Source organism: Columba livia, chromosome 3, assembly GCF_036013475.1.
Source record: "Columba livia isolate bColLiv1 breed racing homer chromosome 3, bColLiv1.pat.W.v2, whole genome shotgun sequence".
NCBI lineage: Eukaryota > Metazoa > Chordata > Aves > Columbiformes > Columbidae > Columba > Columba livia.
In genome coordinates, this window is record NC_088604.1 from 39090106 (window position 1) to 39106810 (window position 16705).

At 39.3% G+C, this 16705-nt stretch overlaps 1 protein-coding gene across 1 annotated transcript in view; it reads right to left on the reverse strand.

Moving 5' to 3' along the window:
• The window catches only part of MDN1 (midasin AAA ATPase 1), a 105097-nt gene that overhangs the window by 27059 nt on the left and 61333 nt on the right, over window positions 1-16705 (reverse strand). The window contains exons 56-75 of the mRNA XM_065059572.1: window positions 16123-16333; window positions 15749-15980; window positions 14616-14742; window positions 13777-13947; window positions 13416-13630; window positions 12936-13317; window positions 12492-12601; window positions 10695-11391; window positions 9655-9816; window positions 8715-8994; window positions 8235-8470; window positions 7680-7775; window positions 7359-7453; window positions 6538-6662; window positions 5474-5620; window positions 3910-4019; window positions 3398-3471; window positions 3013-3208; window positions 1534-1693; window positions 1217-1363 (exon numbers count right to left, since the gene is read on the reverse strand). Coding sequence (XP_064915644.1) covers window positions 1217-1363; window positions 1534-1693; window positions 3013-3208; window positions 3398-3471; window positions 3910-4019; window positions 5474-5620; window positions 6538-6662; window positions 7359-7453; window positions 7680-7775; window positions 8235-8470; window positions 8715-8994; window positions 9655-9816; window positions 10695-11391; window positions 12492-12601; window positions 12936-13317; window positions 13416-13630; window positions 13777-13947; window positions 14616-14742; window positions 15749-15980; window positions 16123-16333 — 3973 coding nt within the window. The remainder of the gene's footprint in view (window positions 1-1216; window positions 1364-1533; window positions 1694-3012; window positions 3209-3397; window positions 3472-3909; window positions 4020-5473; window positions 5621-6537; window positions 6663-7358; window positions 7454-7679; window positions 7776-8234; window positions 8471-8714; window positions 8995-9654; window positions 9817-10694; window positions 11392-12491; window positions 12602-12935; window positions 13318-13415; window positions 13631-13776; window positions 13948-14615; window positions 14743-15748; window positions 15981-16122; window positions 16334-16705) is intronic.

Below are 16705 nucleotides of genomic sequence, written 5' to 3' on the forward strand. Positions count from 1 at the left end.
AAATCAAAGACAGAAGCCAGTAAATAACTCAAATCCCACATGTTAATTAAATTATCACAGTATGCTGTTCCTCCAGCACAAAGTTCACAGGGCAGCAATGGCAGATATTCCTTTGGTATCAGTGAGTAAAAAAATGCTAAACACAGGAAAAGTATGTGTGCCAGAAACCTCCCATTGAGATTCACCCGTGTTTGCCCTCATCTAAATACAAAAGGACCTTAATCTTCTGGAAACTATTTACTCAGTACACAGATCAACTCATTTAAGTAGTGTGAACTACAAACACTCAAAACTACAACTGAAACCTCCTCCTGCTTCCCGGAAAGCATTTAGGATGTTTTTGCTTTTATTTATTTCCCAAGTGCTGTGTTATCAAAATCATGCCTTCTTGGAACCCTTCACATTTCTAAGCTTCTTTGTGCAACCATTAGGGACCATTTATTTATTTAGAGAAGTTCTTAGGATCACTGCAGTCCAAAAGTTATGGCTTCCAAGAGAAGCATCAAAATACTAAATTCTCTTCAAAAAAGAATAAAAAATTGGCAAGGTTCTATTAATTTCTACTTCTGCCTATGACTTAGCAGATTGCTGTCAGACAGCTGTTTATTTAACCAGAGTGCTTACTTCTGCTGGTTTCTAAACTGCTCAGTGACTAAGAACAGTTGGTGAATAACTTAATGTAACACTAAAGGAAAAGGCAACAATTAATTGTCTGGGCAGGTCCTATACCTTAAGACTAGCAAGGGGAGCAATGGAGACTGGGCTGCTGAACAGGGTGCCTCCAACAATTCCCATCAACAGACCATTCAGTCTCCATGGCTCAACCACACCTTTGCCACTCTGTCAATCAAGATGGGCTCTGATTATCTTGAGGTAACTTAATTTCAGTTCTGGATTAGAGAATGGATACAAGATAAAGAACTTCCCTCTGGTTTCTAAAAGCTGAGCAGTTGACTTCTGACTAGAGAGAAAGATTCCTGTTTCAGGAAAGCTACTGTTGTATAACTAATGAAACGTAAGCACAGAAGGTATTTGAAAGGGCTAACACATCAGGCCTCATAGTCAAGAGACAAAGACAGACTTAAATGCTTCTACATATTAGTTAGTGGCTCTATGACTTCAACAACATGGTGGGTTTAGATGTATTAGCAAAAATAGTAAAATGCTGAAGAACTTTGTACTGTTGAAACCAAGCACATTTTTAGTCAAAGCTCACCTGTTTTAGCAAGGCTTTTAAAGAGATCTGACAAAGCTCGTTGCTTCTGCATCTGAATATGCTTTGCCTCTGATTTCTGCTTCTCCTTATCTGCTGTCTGATCAAATGTTAAATTTTGCAGTTCAACTACAGAAACAATGATACCACCTGTAGAGAAGACAGCAGGGAAAGGTAAGAGACGTGAAAATTTAACATACACAAAACAGCCATGGGAAGACAGAATGGGAAGGGAACTACATATCTACACTTTTTTCCTGATTTGCTCCATTTATGTTACAGAAGTCACTAATGGTATGGAAATGACAAAAATACTTCACCTGTGAACTCGTCAAGATTTTCCACCAGACTTAAGAATGAATTATTTGCTGTAACTGTTGTACACATTTTCTTCATTTTTTGAGTAAGCTTAGGCAGACGATACTGAAGAGATTCTGTATGAAATGTAATGCCATCTTGACATTCTTCTGGCAGGGACCTCTGAGGAAAAAAAATGAAAGAAACAGTCCAATTATACACACATACTCAAAGCTGTCTTATTTGACCATTAAATCACTGCAAAAACGAGGGCTAAATTCTGCATTCATCTGAAACCCTAAAATATACCTAGGTGATTCTTTGAACAGTTCAGTACCAACACCTGAGGAAAATCAGAATATATGCATGTCAAGCACACATTAGTTTTGAAAACAGCCAAACAAATGGAAGATGCTATGATCCTACTCTCTTGGGTATTTGTCATAACCTCTTGCACAGATGCAAGAGGGACATTAGATAATAACACCATCACTTTGCACTACATACAAATTTAATTTCACTTCTAAAGAACAAGAACAGTACACAAGTAGAAACTACCAAAGACAACACTAATTTGAAACAAGTGAACCCAACAACCCTGTTGATTACCAGTTACGGACCTGCAAACAAACCACCAACCAACAAAATAAACCCACAACACATTAGATTTGCATCAGATTTCTACCTCCTCTCTCTACCCCCTGCTGTCACAGGCGAGAGTAAGATAAGCCACCCTCCTGGTCTGAAGAAACTTAGCAAAGCCTTGGAAGCTGAAAGAAACTGAGCAGTTCCCACTCTCTCCCAGATTCTCATGAGTTACAATTGTCTCTTTGCATCTTTATTAATAAAAACCTACTGGATGTGAATAGGAAACTATATCTGGAAGAAAATAAGTCTATGTCCTCTCTGTGCTGGACAACTTAGAGACATGCTAAATTGTGGTACTGTGGAGTAGGATTTACCATGTATCAGCTAGCCCAAGGTGAATGTTTGCAATACACAGGCTGTCAACTAACAGCAAATGTATGACAATGCAATACATTCTATCAGGATTTGAGCTCAAAGTAATTTTATATTTAATGAGAGCTTATGTATGTACAAATCCTACAGCTACATGATCATTTGCCTCGGTTGTTGTTCAGAAAAAAAAAAAAGAGAAATTTCAAATCACAGTCCATATTAGTGCACTAGCAGGGAAGTAACAAATTGCTACAGACAATATGCAAGCAGCTTGGAGTTGAAACATGTAACTGCTATCGTCTCTGCGCCAGAGCACAGATATTGTGCCAAATCAATGCAGAACACGCTCGTCTTTTCATGCTGCGTTCCCACCCATCTGCAGTGTTTCGTAACACTGAACACAAGCAAGACCAAAAAGCTGATGAGATATTCCAGATTTGACACTTATGTAAGAGTTTTTCTGCATAAATCAGTGAAAAGCAACACAAAGATAGGAACAGAGAAAATATCCTTCCCACACTTCAAATAAAGACTACAATCACCTTGGCAACATCTGTTTTAGCAGACAGAATTTTTCTTAATGTGTTGTTTAGCCTCTGAACTTTGGTCTCTCTGTTGTCAGCTTCTTCCTGCTTTTGCAAGCAGTCCAGTTGCTCTTCCTTACCAATTTCCACCAAGGCAGGCTGACATGGCTCGTTCAGAACAACTTCAAACTTCTTCATAAATTTAAAGAGGGTCCTAATTACCAAAGAAAAGCAAAAATCTTACTGAGTTTTATAATCCTGGAAATTTCTCATCTGCTGGAAATAAATGTTTCCACTGTGTTATGAACAGAAGAAACATTCCTGCATTCAAGGTTGACATTATTGAGAAATTATCTGGAAGGAAGGTTCCAGGTATGAACCTTACTTCCAAGCTCCAAGTTACCTGCGTATTTTTTCAACTGATTGTTTTATAGCCCAGAAGCTGACATCATTCCACTTCGATATTTTCACAAAGTCCTGTTAGAAAAATGAAGAATCAATAAAATTACTTCATATAAATGCAATGAGGTATTTGCTTATAAAAGATGATCTTTAAAGCTGATCAGCTATGATGATCTGGTGGTCTTAAAATGCAAGAAATTTTAATAAGTGAGCAAATTATTGCGTAGACATCTTATTCTATTAATATATGTATTTACACTAAAACTGCTTTATAGCCAATTGCGAAATCCAAAGGGGCTTTACTGGGTAGAAGTCTCCATGGCTAAACTGGACAGACCAAACATTGAAGTCTTCAACCAACTCCCCATCTCAAAAATAAATTCTTGCCAAAGAAAATGTGAAGCGTAGTTGGGATTTCAGTGGCCAGAGCTATTATATACAAATTCAAATAATATCTGCTCCACTGTTCCTTTGAGTAGATCAGCATATTGTCTGAGTGAAGTTTCCTTTTACCTTAAGTTCCTTTTCTATAGGTTGACGAAGTTCAAGGATTCTGGCCTCAACGCACTCTGAAAACTGCATATAATAATTGTATAGATTCCACAGGATGCTGCACAGAACATCTAGAATGGACAGAAAATAATAAGCTTCCTTTAAAACAGGATATTCTTCAGTATCAAAAAGAGAAATGTATCTCTTTCAGGGTTTTTTTTTTTGAAATAATGAAGCTTAGCAACAAGCTGAGGGAAAGGCTGCGGGTGCTGTATACCCAGACTTTACTAACCCTTTGACATCATATCCCACAGCATTCTCCTGGAGAAATGGGCTGCTCATGGCTTGGTTGGGCTCACTCTTTGTAAAAAACTATCTGAATGGCCAGGCCCAAAGAGTTGTGGTGAATAGAGGTATATCAAGTTGGTGGCAGGTCATGAGTGGTGTTGCCCAGGGCCCAGTATTGGGGCCACTTTTTTCAATCTCTTTATCAATTATCTGCATGAGGGGATTGAGTGCACCCTCACTAAGTTTGCAGATGACACCAAACTGGGTGGGAGTGTTGATCTGCTGAAGGGTACGAAGGCCACACAGAGGGATCTGGACCAGCTGGATCGTTGGGCTGAGGCCAGCTGTATGAGGTTTAACAAGGCCAAGTGCCAGGTTCCTGCACTTGGGCCACAACAACCCCAGGTAGCGCTATGGGCTCAGGGAAGAGTGACTGGGAAGCTGCCTGGAGGAAAAGGATCTGGGGGTTTCGAATGACAGTCAACTGAACATGAGCCAGCAGTGTGCCCAGGTGGCCAAAAAGGCCAACAGCATCCTGGCTTGTATCAGGAATAGTGTGGCCAGCAGGACTAGGGCCATCCTCTGAGTACAGGGCCATACTCAGCATTGGTGAGGCTGCAACTCAAATCCTGTGTTCAGTTTTGGGCCCCTTACTACAAGAAAGACATTGAGGTGCTGGAGAGAGTTCAGAGAAGGGCAGTAAAGTTGCTGAGGGGTCTGGAGCACAAGCCTGATGAGAAGCAGCTGAGGGAACTGTTTAGCTTGGAGAAAAGGAGGCTGAGGAGAGACCTTACCACTGTCTACAACTACCTGAAAGGAGGTTGTAGCATGGAGGGTGTTGGTCTCTTCTCTCAAGTAACAAGCAATAGGACAAGAGGAAATGACCTCAAGTTGCACAAGGGGAGGTTTAGATTAGATAGTAAGAAAAATTTCTTCATGGGAAGTGTTGTCAGGTATTGGAACAGGCTGCCCAGGGAAGTGGTGGAGTTACCATCCCTGAAGGTGTTTAAAAGATGTGTAGATGAGGTTCTTAGGGACTCGGTTTAGAGGCTGACTTGGCAGTGCCCAGGTTTAACAGTTGGATTCGATGATTTCAAACATCTTTTCCAACCAAAACAATTCTGTAACACCAGAAGCTGGGGTAAATTGACCAACAACATTCTTCATGAAAACAGGAAAAACAATAGCGTCAGCTCATGTTCTATTTATGAGTTTAGTGATCTGTTTAGCAAGTCTTGAATACTCATGGTCACGTCGTTGTAAAAAATACTCAACATATGTAATGCTAATGACTTACCCTTTTCTGCCACTTGAGGCATCAGCAAGACATGGCAGTGGAAACCCAGTAGTGCCTGAAGTCGTGCACGAAACTCTCCCAGCGTGGATCCTTCAATAAAAGCTTGTAGTGTGCTGACCAGTGTTTTCAAATCCATTTGATTAGTTTCTGGATATCAACACCAGAAATTTAGAAGAAAAGGGGGAGAAAACAAACAAAAACCTCTAAATCAAGACTGTCGTCCGCTCTTTGAAAACTTCCAACTAAATATCAAGTCTCTATTAGGAAAAGGGGACACGGGATGAGTGGAAGAATTCTAATTTAAAAAAATAATACGTAAAACCAACAAACAACACACTGGAAGAAAGGAGAGGCAGCAGTAAGCAACTGAGGAGGCTAGCTAGATGTCCAATTTCAGAGTGCATCAAGTATTTAAAGAATAATTGCTATTCTCTATGAACGAAGGGCTTGTGCCTCATGCCTGAGGATGCTACTTTCACCTTCACAATTTCATAAAATTTCAGGGAGGCGAAGCACTGAGAGGCATATTCTTTTCCCTATTTTAGATAATGTGAACACTTGCAGACAGATTTGCTAAGAATAGTATGTACTACAACATACTTACTGTAAGAAGTCTTTAGGATTTATACAGGATGTTAAAAGTAGTTCAGCTGGGATATGAATTATACTTTGCGGAGTTAAAAAAATTAGGTGCCTTTTCCAGCTGCAGATGGAGGCCTCCTACTCCCCAAATCTGTTTTGACTCTTTATATGTTCGTTACATACAGTTACCACAGTTCTTTTAGAACTTTCTTCTACATGCTTTTTTCAGATTTATTTTTTTTTTTCTTACACTACATATCATGTTATCCTATGAGAGACACAGGTGGTTCCAGAAATAAATACCAAGCAAAAGTTAACTCTATATGGAAGATCCTATACAGTCATGGAATTTATTGCAGGGCAAAGGGTACAAGAACTACACCTGAAAGTGCTTTGTCAGACTCTGGCATTTAGGACCTTAATTACACATCCTTAGTAATTTCTGGAACTGCATCACATATTCATTTAAGGACAGGTCTTACCTTCTGTGTTTGCCTCTGTCTGTTCTTGAACATACTTCTCAATCATCTGATAGACTGAGAACCAGTGCTTTGTGGATTTCTCTCCATGCTGCTTCATAATATTGTCCAAACTTACTGACCAGCAACTGGAAACAATAAGGAAGGCGAGAGAAGAAAAAAAATAAAGCAAAAATATTGTGGGTAGTTTGGGCTCCAAAACTACTAAACTAAAGGAAAATCGAATAGTCTGCATGTATCTCTAAACATACACTATAAACTCTTGAGGATCACTGCTTTGCCACTGTTATTAAATATGGGAGGAGAAATGCAGAACTAGAGACTAGTGAGTGACAGGTTCAAAAGTTTTTGGTTTTATTTCTTCCACAAAACTTGAAATATGCTTGTGGAATTCCTGATCATAGTAAACTGTGGATATAAAAATGTTATATGGTCTTAGCAGAAGACAAAAAATTTTAAAGGAAAATTTGCTAAATAGACAAAATACTGCAGGCTCAGTAAACCCTAAAATGAAAACAGAAGAACGCTGGGAAAAGTATTAGTATCAAGTACTATAGTTATCTGTCCTGCTTCTACTCCTCCTGAGGCACATACGTAGGGTCACCATGGGCTGGACAAGCTCATTCTGAGCCAATACAGCTGCTAGTTTGTTTGTTTGTTTGTTTGTTTGTTTGTTTTTCCGCACATTGTTACTAGGACAGTCACATACACACACACAGAAGCATGTTTCATGATTCAGGCAATTCTGCATTGGAATGTGTCTCCGTACAGAGACAGAAGCTTACAGTATCTAAGAAAAAGCAAGAGGGAACACCAGTTCTTACTTCAGCTCCAGTCTACGCCACTGAATAATCAGTTGTGTGACCAAATCAAGATGTTTCCGCAAGGACAAAGCTCGACTGGCGTTTTCCTCCCAGTCCTGGAAAAAAAAGTTCCCTTTTATGCAAAACCAGAAGTTAAGTCTTTAAATGGCAAGACTCATGCAGTACTCTGGATTACATTTCTACTCCTTAAACTTATGACATTGATCAAGTTCAGTTTCCCATATCCTGGCAAGCATACACTTCCAGTTGCTTTTATCATGGCACCAATATAAATAAAGGAAGCACAAAACTGAAAAAAGTTTTCCTTAGCCCTTTTCTTACCTGTGCCTTTGCAAGAAGAATTTCCAAGCCGTTCAGGAACTTTGAAAGAGGACTAGAAAGTGGAAAACTCCGGATTCTGTCCATTACAACTAATAGCTGCAGAATAAAAAAGAAGCATTCAACTCACAGTAACTGATCTTCAACAGAAGCAGTCATAAAGTTAAGCTAATTTGAATTAGCATAACCCTCCTCTGCAAGAGATAAGAATATTTTTTAAATTTTAAACAGCTTCTTCATTTTAGTATTAGCTCACTTGTAGTTCAGTGAAGGCCAGTGCACTGGGAGAAAATAGCACAACTGACCCAAAGCAAAGAGGTCCAACAGATTGAGTTTCTCCATTACTTTAAGAAATATAACCAGAGAGGCAAACAGGCCCCACAAGTAGGACCAAAGATATCCATTTTAAAGCACTGGGAAAGGGAGCATTTCAGAAGAAAACAGGAACCAGAACAGCAACAGACCTCAAAAATCTTTGAGGTATGGCAGGTTGATGATTGCTGAAAGCAATTTTAAAATGCTTCAGTTTTCCCCAAACATTTGTTGAGGTGTCTTTACCTGCACAAGTACTGGATGCTCTGGCCATTCCTGCAGGAGCCCATTTACTTCTTTAGCAAAATTATCAAGTACAGGTTGGCACTGTCGGACTTGCTGAATATTAGGATGCTGGTAGAAGTCATATGGGCCATCTTGCTGCAGCACAAGATCTGAAGTTAATTCCTCAAAAAAGGTATTGTTAAGAAGAGTGCTAACTAGAAGTTGGCTTCCCAAAAGACTATCATTCATTTCAGCACCTAAAAAGCAAAAAAAGGGAGGCATCACACATAATATTATTTCACTCTTCAGCTAAATGGAATCAGTGGGTTTGGGGGGTTTTGTTTGTTTGTTTGTTTTTGTGTGTGTGTGGCTTTTTTTTCCTCACTGTATCCCAAGCCTCAACATGTCATGTATTAAAAGGATATAAGAATGTGACACACATAAGCAATGGGATAAGAGTATGGAAGAAGAGACATAATGAAATATTGCTAGCAATCTTACCAATTAAAGGATAGAACTGTGACATCAGACATGCACCAGTCTGGTAGCAGGAAATAAATGTACTGAAGTAATGTTTGCCTTGATGAGAAGGCAGACTCTGTTGATACCACAGGGATCGAGCAAAGTTTAAGCACAACTGTTGATGAACCATCACTACTGTTTGCATAGAGCTCTTGGACAAAAGGGCTCTATCAACTTCCAGCTGGTCTTCAACTTCCAATGGATCTTCAGTTTCCATTTTTTCTTCTAGGCTTGGCTGAGCTGTGATATCTTCAAAGTCCTGCAAATCATATGATAATGGAAGATAAATTATAATTGCTTCCCTTAATACATTGCTTCCCCACCTCCCTTTGGTATGCAACAATATGCTAATAATTTGGAGCAAGCACTATAGTGATACACTGCACACCTTGCAGCTCACATGTCAGTCTGAAACAGAACACAGGTGAACAGAAAAATTAAGGGCATAACCACAGCAGGTAAGAGTGCGGTACCATTAGCCCTGATGTGCTGCCAACTAAACCTCCCTCAGAAAAAGCAACAGCAGTCACATCTGCTGATAAATCACCTCAACACTGTTTTGTCACTTGAAGACCTGAACTGTCACATCCCAACAACACGTTGCCGCACATAATTGTTCCATGCTTTTCTGTACTGCATGACATCGCGCAGTGAAAAGACACTTCAAAAAATCATTGAGATTGCCATTCAGTAATGTGGAATTCTTCAGCTGAACCACAGTACAGTTCAAGTCTAGAAGTTAATTCAAAAAACTTTCTACAAGTAGAAGAGAAAAACTAAAAGCACAGTACTTAAATACCTTTCTATCAAAATCTACCGGACATTTTTCTTTTGGCTAAAGGAAAAACTGCTTTATTCCTCATCTCATTTTACTCATAGTGTGCTTTTTCAGACAGCATTTGTCAATTACAGTTGCTACCTTTTCATGAAGGGGAAATCTCCTCCTAAATTCTTTTTCTTCCTCTTCCTCCTCACTCTGTCCTTTCCCATGACTTTTACTTTTGTATCTGTATAGACTGCGTTCCATTGCCTCCTGCTCTTGAGCACGGCGTTCCTGTTCATCCCACTCATTTATAATTGCCTAAGGAAACAAAGCAACATGTTTTTACAGAAGTTAATCTTTAAAATCACCTATATTTCAAAGGGGCAGTATCTATCTTGTTTGTCTCTCTCCTCCTGTACAGTCTACAACAGTATAAATCAAAGCCATCTGACTTGAAAGAACATTTGTAAACTGCCCTCTCAACGAACTAATGATGAAAATCTACAGAAAACAGTATGCACAGTGCTTGGCCAAATTCTAGTCTCCTTCAACTTTATGCCTTTAAAAACCCAAACAATTTAAGCCAATATTTTAGATTATGTTAAAATTATCATTTTTCAATTCAATGGAAATAAAATCAAAGTTTAGAACATCATACTGGCAATTATCAAGGTAAAAATCATAGAATAGCTTGAGTTGGATGTGATCTCCAAAGACCATCTAATCCAACCGCCCAGCCATGGGTAGGGACACCTTCCATTATACCAGGTTGCTCAAAGCCTCATCCAATCTGGCCTTGAACATTTCCAGGAATGGGGCATCCACAGCTTCTCTGGACAATCTGCTCCGGTGCTTTGCCAACCTCATTGTAAAACGTTTCTTCCTTTTGTTCAACCTAAACTTAACCCTCTTTCAGTTTAAAACCATTGCCCCATGTCCTATTACACTACAAGCCTTGATAAAAAGTATCTTTCAATCCTTTCTATACTGAAAAGCCACCATGAAGTCTCCCCAGAGACTTTTCCAGGGTAAACACCAGCAACTCTGTCAGACTTTCTTCATATGAGGGGAATTTCAGTCCTCTGACAATTTTTGTGGTCTTCCTCTAGACCAACTTTAACAGATCCGTATCTGTCTCGTACTGGGGACAAGTTAGTTTATGGCAAGGACCCGGGCCAGTGGCATTCAGTTCCTACCTGACACAGATGTCTAAAGAGCTGCAGAGATTTCTTGTCCATCTCTCCTCTAGATAGTACATGGCATCGAAGATGCAACAAAGCATTCACCAAGAGCTGTTCAAGAGTTGGGCAAGGCTGCTCTACTCCCTCCGATTCTACTTCAGAGTGCTTTAGAGAGAACTTTTTAAGTCCATGAAGGACTTCAACCGAATTCACTGAGCATAAAATTTCTGCACGAGCAAAGTAAGTGGGGAAGGCATGGCCAACTGAAGGAAATGCCAACAAAGAAGCGAGGAGGTTGGTCAGATCAGCTGGATGCACAGAACTCTTGAGCACCACGTAAGCTTCAGAAGCCACCAATCGCATGCCATGCTGCAACTGTAAGATGGCAGCTTGCAGTGGAATGATGGCATCAGGGAATACAGCATACTCCTCTGACAGGTGTTTTCTAAACTGATGATGTGACTGTTGCCAAGATGCTTCTTCATTTAACAGGTTTTGTATTGCCTGGAGTGATTTAGGTCTTTCCCCACGAAGGAACTGCAGGAGGCGGGCTAAAAGATCTTGGACTGAAGAAACCCGTGCTATGCTGTTGATGTACTGGTGAACCTCCTGGTATAAGCAATCATAGGGTGGAGCTGGAGGCCTGAAGGCCTTTTTTCTGGAAAGACTGCTTATTTGCTCCTTCAACCTTTGCATTCTTTCATGCAACAGTCTGTTAAGAAATAACATTGATCAGTTTAGACATATGTATAAACATGTTTATATGTCTAACATAACAGTTAGATACATTAAAAAAAAGATTAATCAGAAATATTCTGCTAGTTTGTGTAAAACAGCAAACAAGGAAAAAACAAGAAGTGACACCCATATAACATGCACATGTACATGTCTTTTTTCCCCACACTTCAATGAACTTCAGTTACTATTTTGCCTGTTACCTGACAGCTCTGTGAGCATTAAGGATAAAGCAGCATTATGGAAGCAATTGTTAAAACTCAGCCATTCAGAACTTGCTTTCAATGACTACTGTTCTCTTTAAGCAATAGCATGGACTATCAGATCCTTTATGTGTGTAACAATGAAAATTAAGACTTCCATTAGTGGTGGAAAATTATGAATACCACCTGGTTCATATTTATGTACAAGGAACACCTGGAAATGTGCACAAAGAAGAAATCTAAAATTTCCTCCTTAAGTTCCTCCGATTAAAAAAAAAAAAGAAAATAAAAAAAGAAATCACAAAACAATGGCTACAAATTCTGAATGTCAGTGTACTCTATGTTGTGCGATATTTAATTTATCCATAGCACCACAGGCAAAGGCTGTTGCTAAAATACACATCTGGAAACTTCTACCCAGGACGAATCAGTCCAAGAACTCTGCCAAATAGCACTGGCATCTATCAAGGCCTTGAAGACTTACAGTGACAGATACACATTCCATGTCATTTCATTAATTTGATAACTGTCACATTTTAATGAAACTACCATAATTTAGGTATATGGCTTTATTTTCACTTCCATGTATAGCTTCAATTTTATCAAGATATGAAGGCCACTGCTTCAACTGTTGTATTTACAGCAGTACAAAGTGTGTACAGAAAATTCCTAAGTCACTGCAAGTAAACAGAACAGCTTCTGTACTTTTCTTTACCACCTCAATATGTAAACTGATACTTTCAAAATCAACAACCTTTATTCCTACAGAAGAACACAAAAATTGTTATGCTGCGAAGAAAAAGCTCTGGAGTCTGACCATTCAAAGGTTAAGTTTCCAATCTGAAAGAAAAAGAGTTAAGTGCCGAGATGTTACCTGAGATGAGGATGAATATAGTTGCTGGCTGCTTCATCTTCGATACTTTTTCCTGTGTGCAGCTGGGATGACAAATCATTTGTTTTCCATTCACACTCCAGCTGGTATAACTAAAAAGGAAAGAAACTCTCTGAGGTTCTGGTTTTGGTAACCAAGTAGGTCTTACTGGTTTTGGCAAGGTTTTGGTAGCAGGGGGCCTACAGGGATGGCTTCTGTGAGAAGTTGCTAGAAGCTTCCCCCATGTCCGATCGAGCCAGTTCCAGCCCGCTCAAAGATGGACCTGCCACTGGACAAGGCTGAGCTCACTATAGTGACAGTGGTAGCGCCTCTGGGATAATATATTTAAGAAGGGGGAAAAAGCTGCTGTGCAACAGCAGCCAGAGGAGATGAATGCAGACATGTGAGAGAACAGGTTACAGAGATAAAAGCCAAGTCCACACTCACCTCTTCTTTAGTATACTTGAGCTTGTATTCTCTTTTAATAGCCGGATCAAACCTGGTCTGTGGAAGCCACACCTGGATCTGTACTAAACCAATATTCACCCAGAGGCTTCCTCGCCAAGCTGTCTCTGGCAACTCCTGAAGTCCTTCCCCAAAGAACTGCTGCAAGCAAGTGATCAGGAGAAACAGGAATTCTTTAGGAAGTAACTCCTGATCAGTGATGCTTTGAAGTATCTTGAGAAGGTACTCATATGCAACAGGATCCTTGAGGTAGAGCTTCTCACAGCACTCCAAAAATTCTTCCTGAAGATCCATTGGAACCAGATCTACCAGGGCAGAGAGCTGTCTGCCTAGAATTGTTCCTTGCAGTCTAGCATCTGTGTACCTGGAGGCAAAGGAATGAAAAAAGTTCACAAATGGTAAGCAAACTTCTGTAATGTGACTGATTTAAACAACATGTATGTGGAAGAGGGGTCTTAATACCGAAAATCTGCTATTGAAGAGACAGTGAGGTTGGTCCACAGTGCTGTGCTGACTTGATGAAGCTGCTGTGCTCTCTCCAGCCATTCTCCCAGTGTCACATGGGATGATGACAGGACAGGAAGCCCACTCACATCCCACTGGCTTGTCTTGCTGCTGCTAGTTAGAATTTCAAAGAAGCACTTTGAGAAAACGGCTCGGGTCAAAATACCTGGGCCCTAAATTAAGAGATTAAGAATTAGATTGTTCAGATGAAACTTGCATTGACTCTGCTAGAACTTACAGTATTGCTTTAGAAAGCTGTTGAATTATTTAATAAAAGAGTATTCAGCCTAGTTGTTTGATGAGGTCAAAAGAGACAAACCTTCATAGAACAGTTCATCTGCGATTTAGAAAAGGTCTTTTCCTCTGTTGCAGGTAGCGGCCTCCAAGTCAACCAGTAGTCTGGGTCTGTGGTGAACGTACTGCTCCAAAAGGATGCTAACACAGCATTAACTAGTTGAGATGACAGAATAGACAGTTCTTCAGGGGATATCTAAGGAGAGATAAGAACCTAGAGCTGAGAATAATTTATAGGGAGCTGAAGAGGATCAAGTACAGACACACAAATAAGAAGAGTATGACACTGGTTTTCAGTAGGGATAGTACAAGATATTCCTCAAGATTCTTTTCAAATTCAAATAGTGTTTGTTTGCATCTCTCTTCTCAACAAAAAGAACATATGCTTCCTGAGGTCTGCACTGCTGCGCCTGTCTGTGGAATATGCAGCGTGTTTACAGAGCAAGTTTTCAGAATGCAGCTTCTAGTCTACACCTGTGCAACATTTTGTTGAGGCTCAGGAACAGCAGCAAGTATTTTTCAGCATAAAATTACTTTGAATACACTAATACAACCAGACTGGCACCTGCTATTCAAATCCCTGTTTTCTATTAGGTCACAGACAGATGGAATGGAACAATAGCACCAAACTAGATTATATAGAACTATGTTATTTAATACTTTGCTGTGTTTTATTTATGTTTTAATGTTATATTTTACATTTTTTGCAGGCTCACAGTTAGTAGCCTTTCTTATCAAAAGAAGGAACAATTATTGCTGGACACAGGTAGAAAAACTGCATGTCAAAAATCTTAGAGATATACCTATTTTGAAGAGTCTGTTGAAAACTTCTACAAAACTAATTAAACTGAAACTTGTTCTTACTTCTTTAAGGTGTAACAAGTGCCACAGTCCAGATAGCTGGTGAGAAGCAGCTGGTGTCAATTTCAAGGCAAAAGCTATAAGCTGAACTACTTCTGAACATGTGCTTAGCTCTTGACTGCAGTTCTCCCTGTAGCAGGTAAAAGAAACACAACCTAAGAAAGGCTTAAGCAGGGCATGTGACATAAATCATTTAGACAGTAAAACAAATTCAGAATGGCAAGTGAAGTCATAATAATGAAGACTCCCTAAAAGGCTAAATAACAACATTTTAAACAGAAAAGAACAAGCACTCAAGTAATACTCAAACCACCTACATCCTTCAAAGTTGGAAAAATCTAAATAAAACAAAAGGGAGACATGGCATTTTCTGTAGTTATAAGCTACGTGTTCAGCAAAACGTACAAAACATTTGGAGACAAACTGTCTTCCAGCTTTACAGTTGTCGCACAAATCAGAACTTTTATAAATTCAAGAATGAATCAGTGATTCTAGGAGTCTCATTGCACAAAAAAATACTTCCACTGAAATCTATAAATGAAAAGCTCTCTTCTAAGGAACAGTAAAACAGTAATAAATAAATAAATAAATACATACACTGGGCCCCTTAAACCAACACTGACACTTCTTAAATTAATAACATTAATTTAAACTATGAGTATATGTGTGTAGTTTACACAAAAGGAAGCAAGCATGCTCATGTACTTCTCCATCTCTAATTCAGTATTTCTGCAGTAGGCCCAGCAACATGCTGATGAACATCTTCACATTAATTTCTAACATGAAGAACTCTTCTATTTCATTAAAAAGTTGGGAAATCCACCACTTTCCCGGGGAGATTATTCCAATGGCTAATTGTTCTCATTGTGTAAAAACTCTCTCTTGTGTCCAATTGGAATCTCCCCCAGGAGTAACTTGTACCTATTGCCCATCATTATAAGCATTTATATACATAAATAAATAAGCATGTGTGAACCACATACATATATATGCATATACACAGCCAAATACCTTAACATATATGTACACACAGACAGATTTTCATGCAAATGTCAAGTACCAGTTACAGCTTTTAGCTAGAGATCTTGAATCTCATGAAAGGAATATGGGACCTTTTTCTCAAACCTTGTTCTCACCTTCTTGTGCAAGCCTTGGCCACATAATCCGCTGTCAGTTTGTACTGCCAGAGTGTGCCTATGTATTCCATTGCAGGCCACAGCTGAACCCGACTGCAGAGCTGGTTTAACAAAGCAGGGTCTAACTGGTTGGAGACAGTATCTTCAGGAAACCTGTCTTCTGAATGATTATATATAACTCCTTCTGCTCTCAGTTGTGAATGTATAGCTTTCAAAAAATTCTTTAGTTGACCTGTTTGACAGAGCACACGAGGCACATGAATGCATGTACTATACTTCTCACCAGTGAACATTTCACATCCTTTCCATTTGTACACAACAAGAACAGACATGGCAGAAATCATTGTGTTAGGCTCTTCAAAAGTGTTACCTACCCAGACTCACATCTTCTAAATGGTTAGCTCTAACTATTAGGCCATCAGCTTGCAGCAACGCCTTCTTCATCTTCCATCCAGTGGCAGCAATTTTCAGACAGCACATTTTTTCCTGCCATCTGCTTTCTGCAAAGACCAATCTTAGCTCCAACACGTTAAGTGGTTTGCTGAGAACTTTTAACTGAGAAAAACATTCCATGCCCAGTTTATCCTGGAAACACAAGGACATTTTGAACAAGTGGCATTTATTTTCAGTAGCGCTAACAAAACAAGAAACTAAGGTTTCAAATTCACATGCACACGAGCAAAATACAAGTATATATAAACGAATATTCAATACAGGAAGACAGCAACTGAAATAGTTGGCCACAATTCCTCCTTGTCAATTTTTTTTTTCCTTCATGAAGAAACTACATCCAATATGCAGACAAACAATACCTCAACATGGCAACTTACCTAAACTAAGGGCAATAAATACACAAATTAATAAGAAACTCCAGAAGCTACTGTCACTTAAAACAAACTGGCATTTTACACCTGCAATTTAAGCACATTTGGATGCCTAGAAAAATTTCCCAAAATT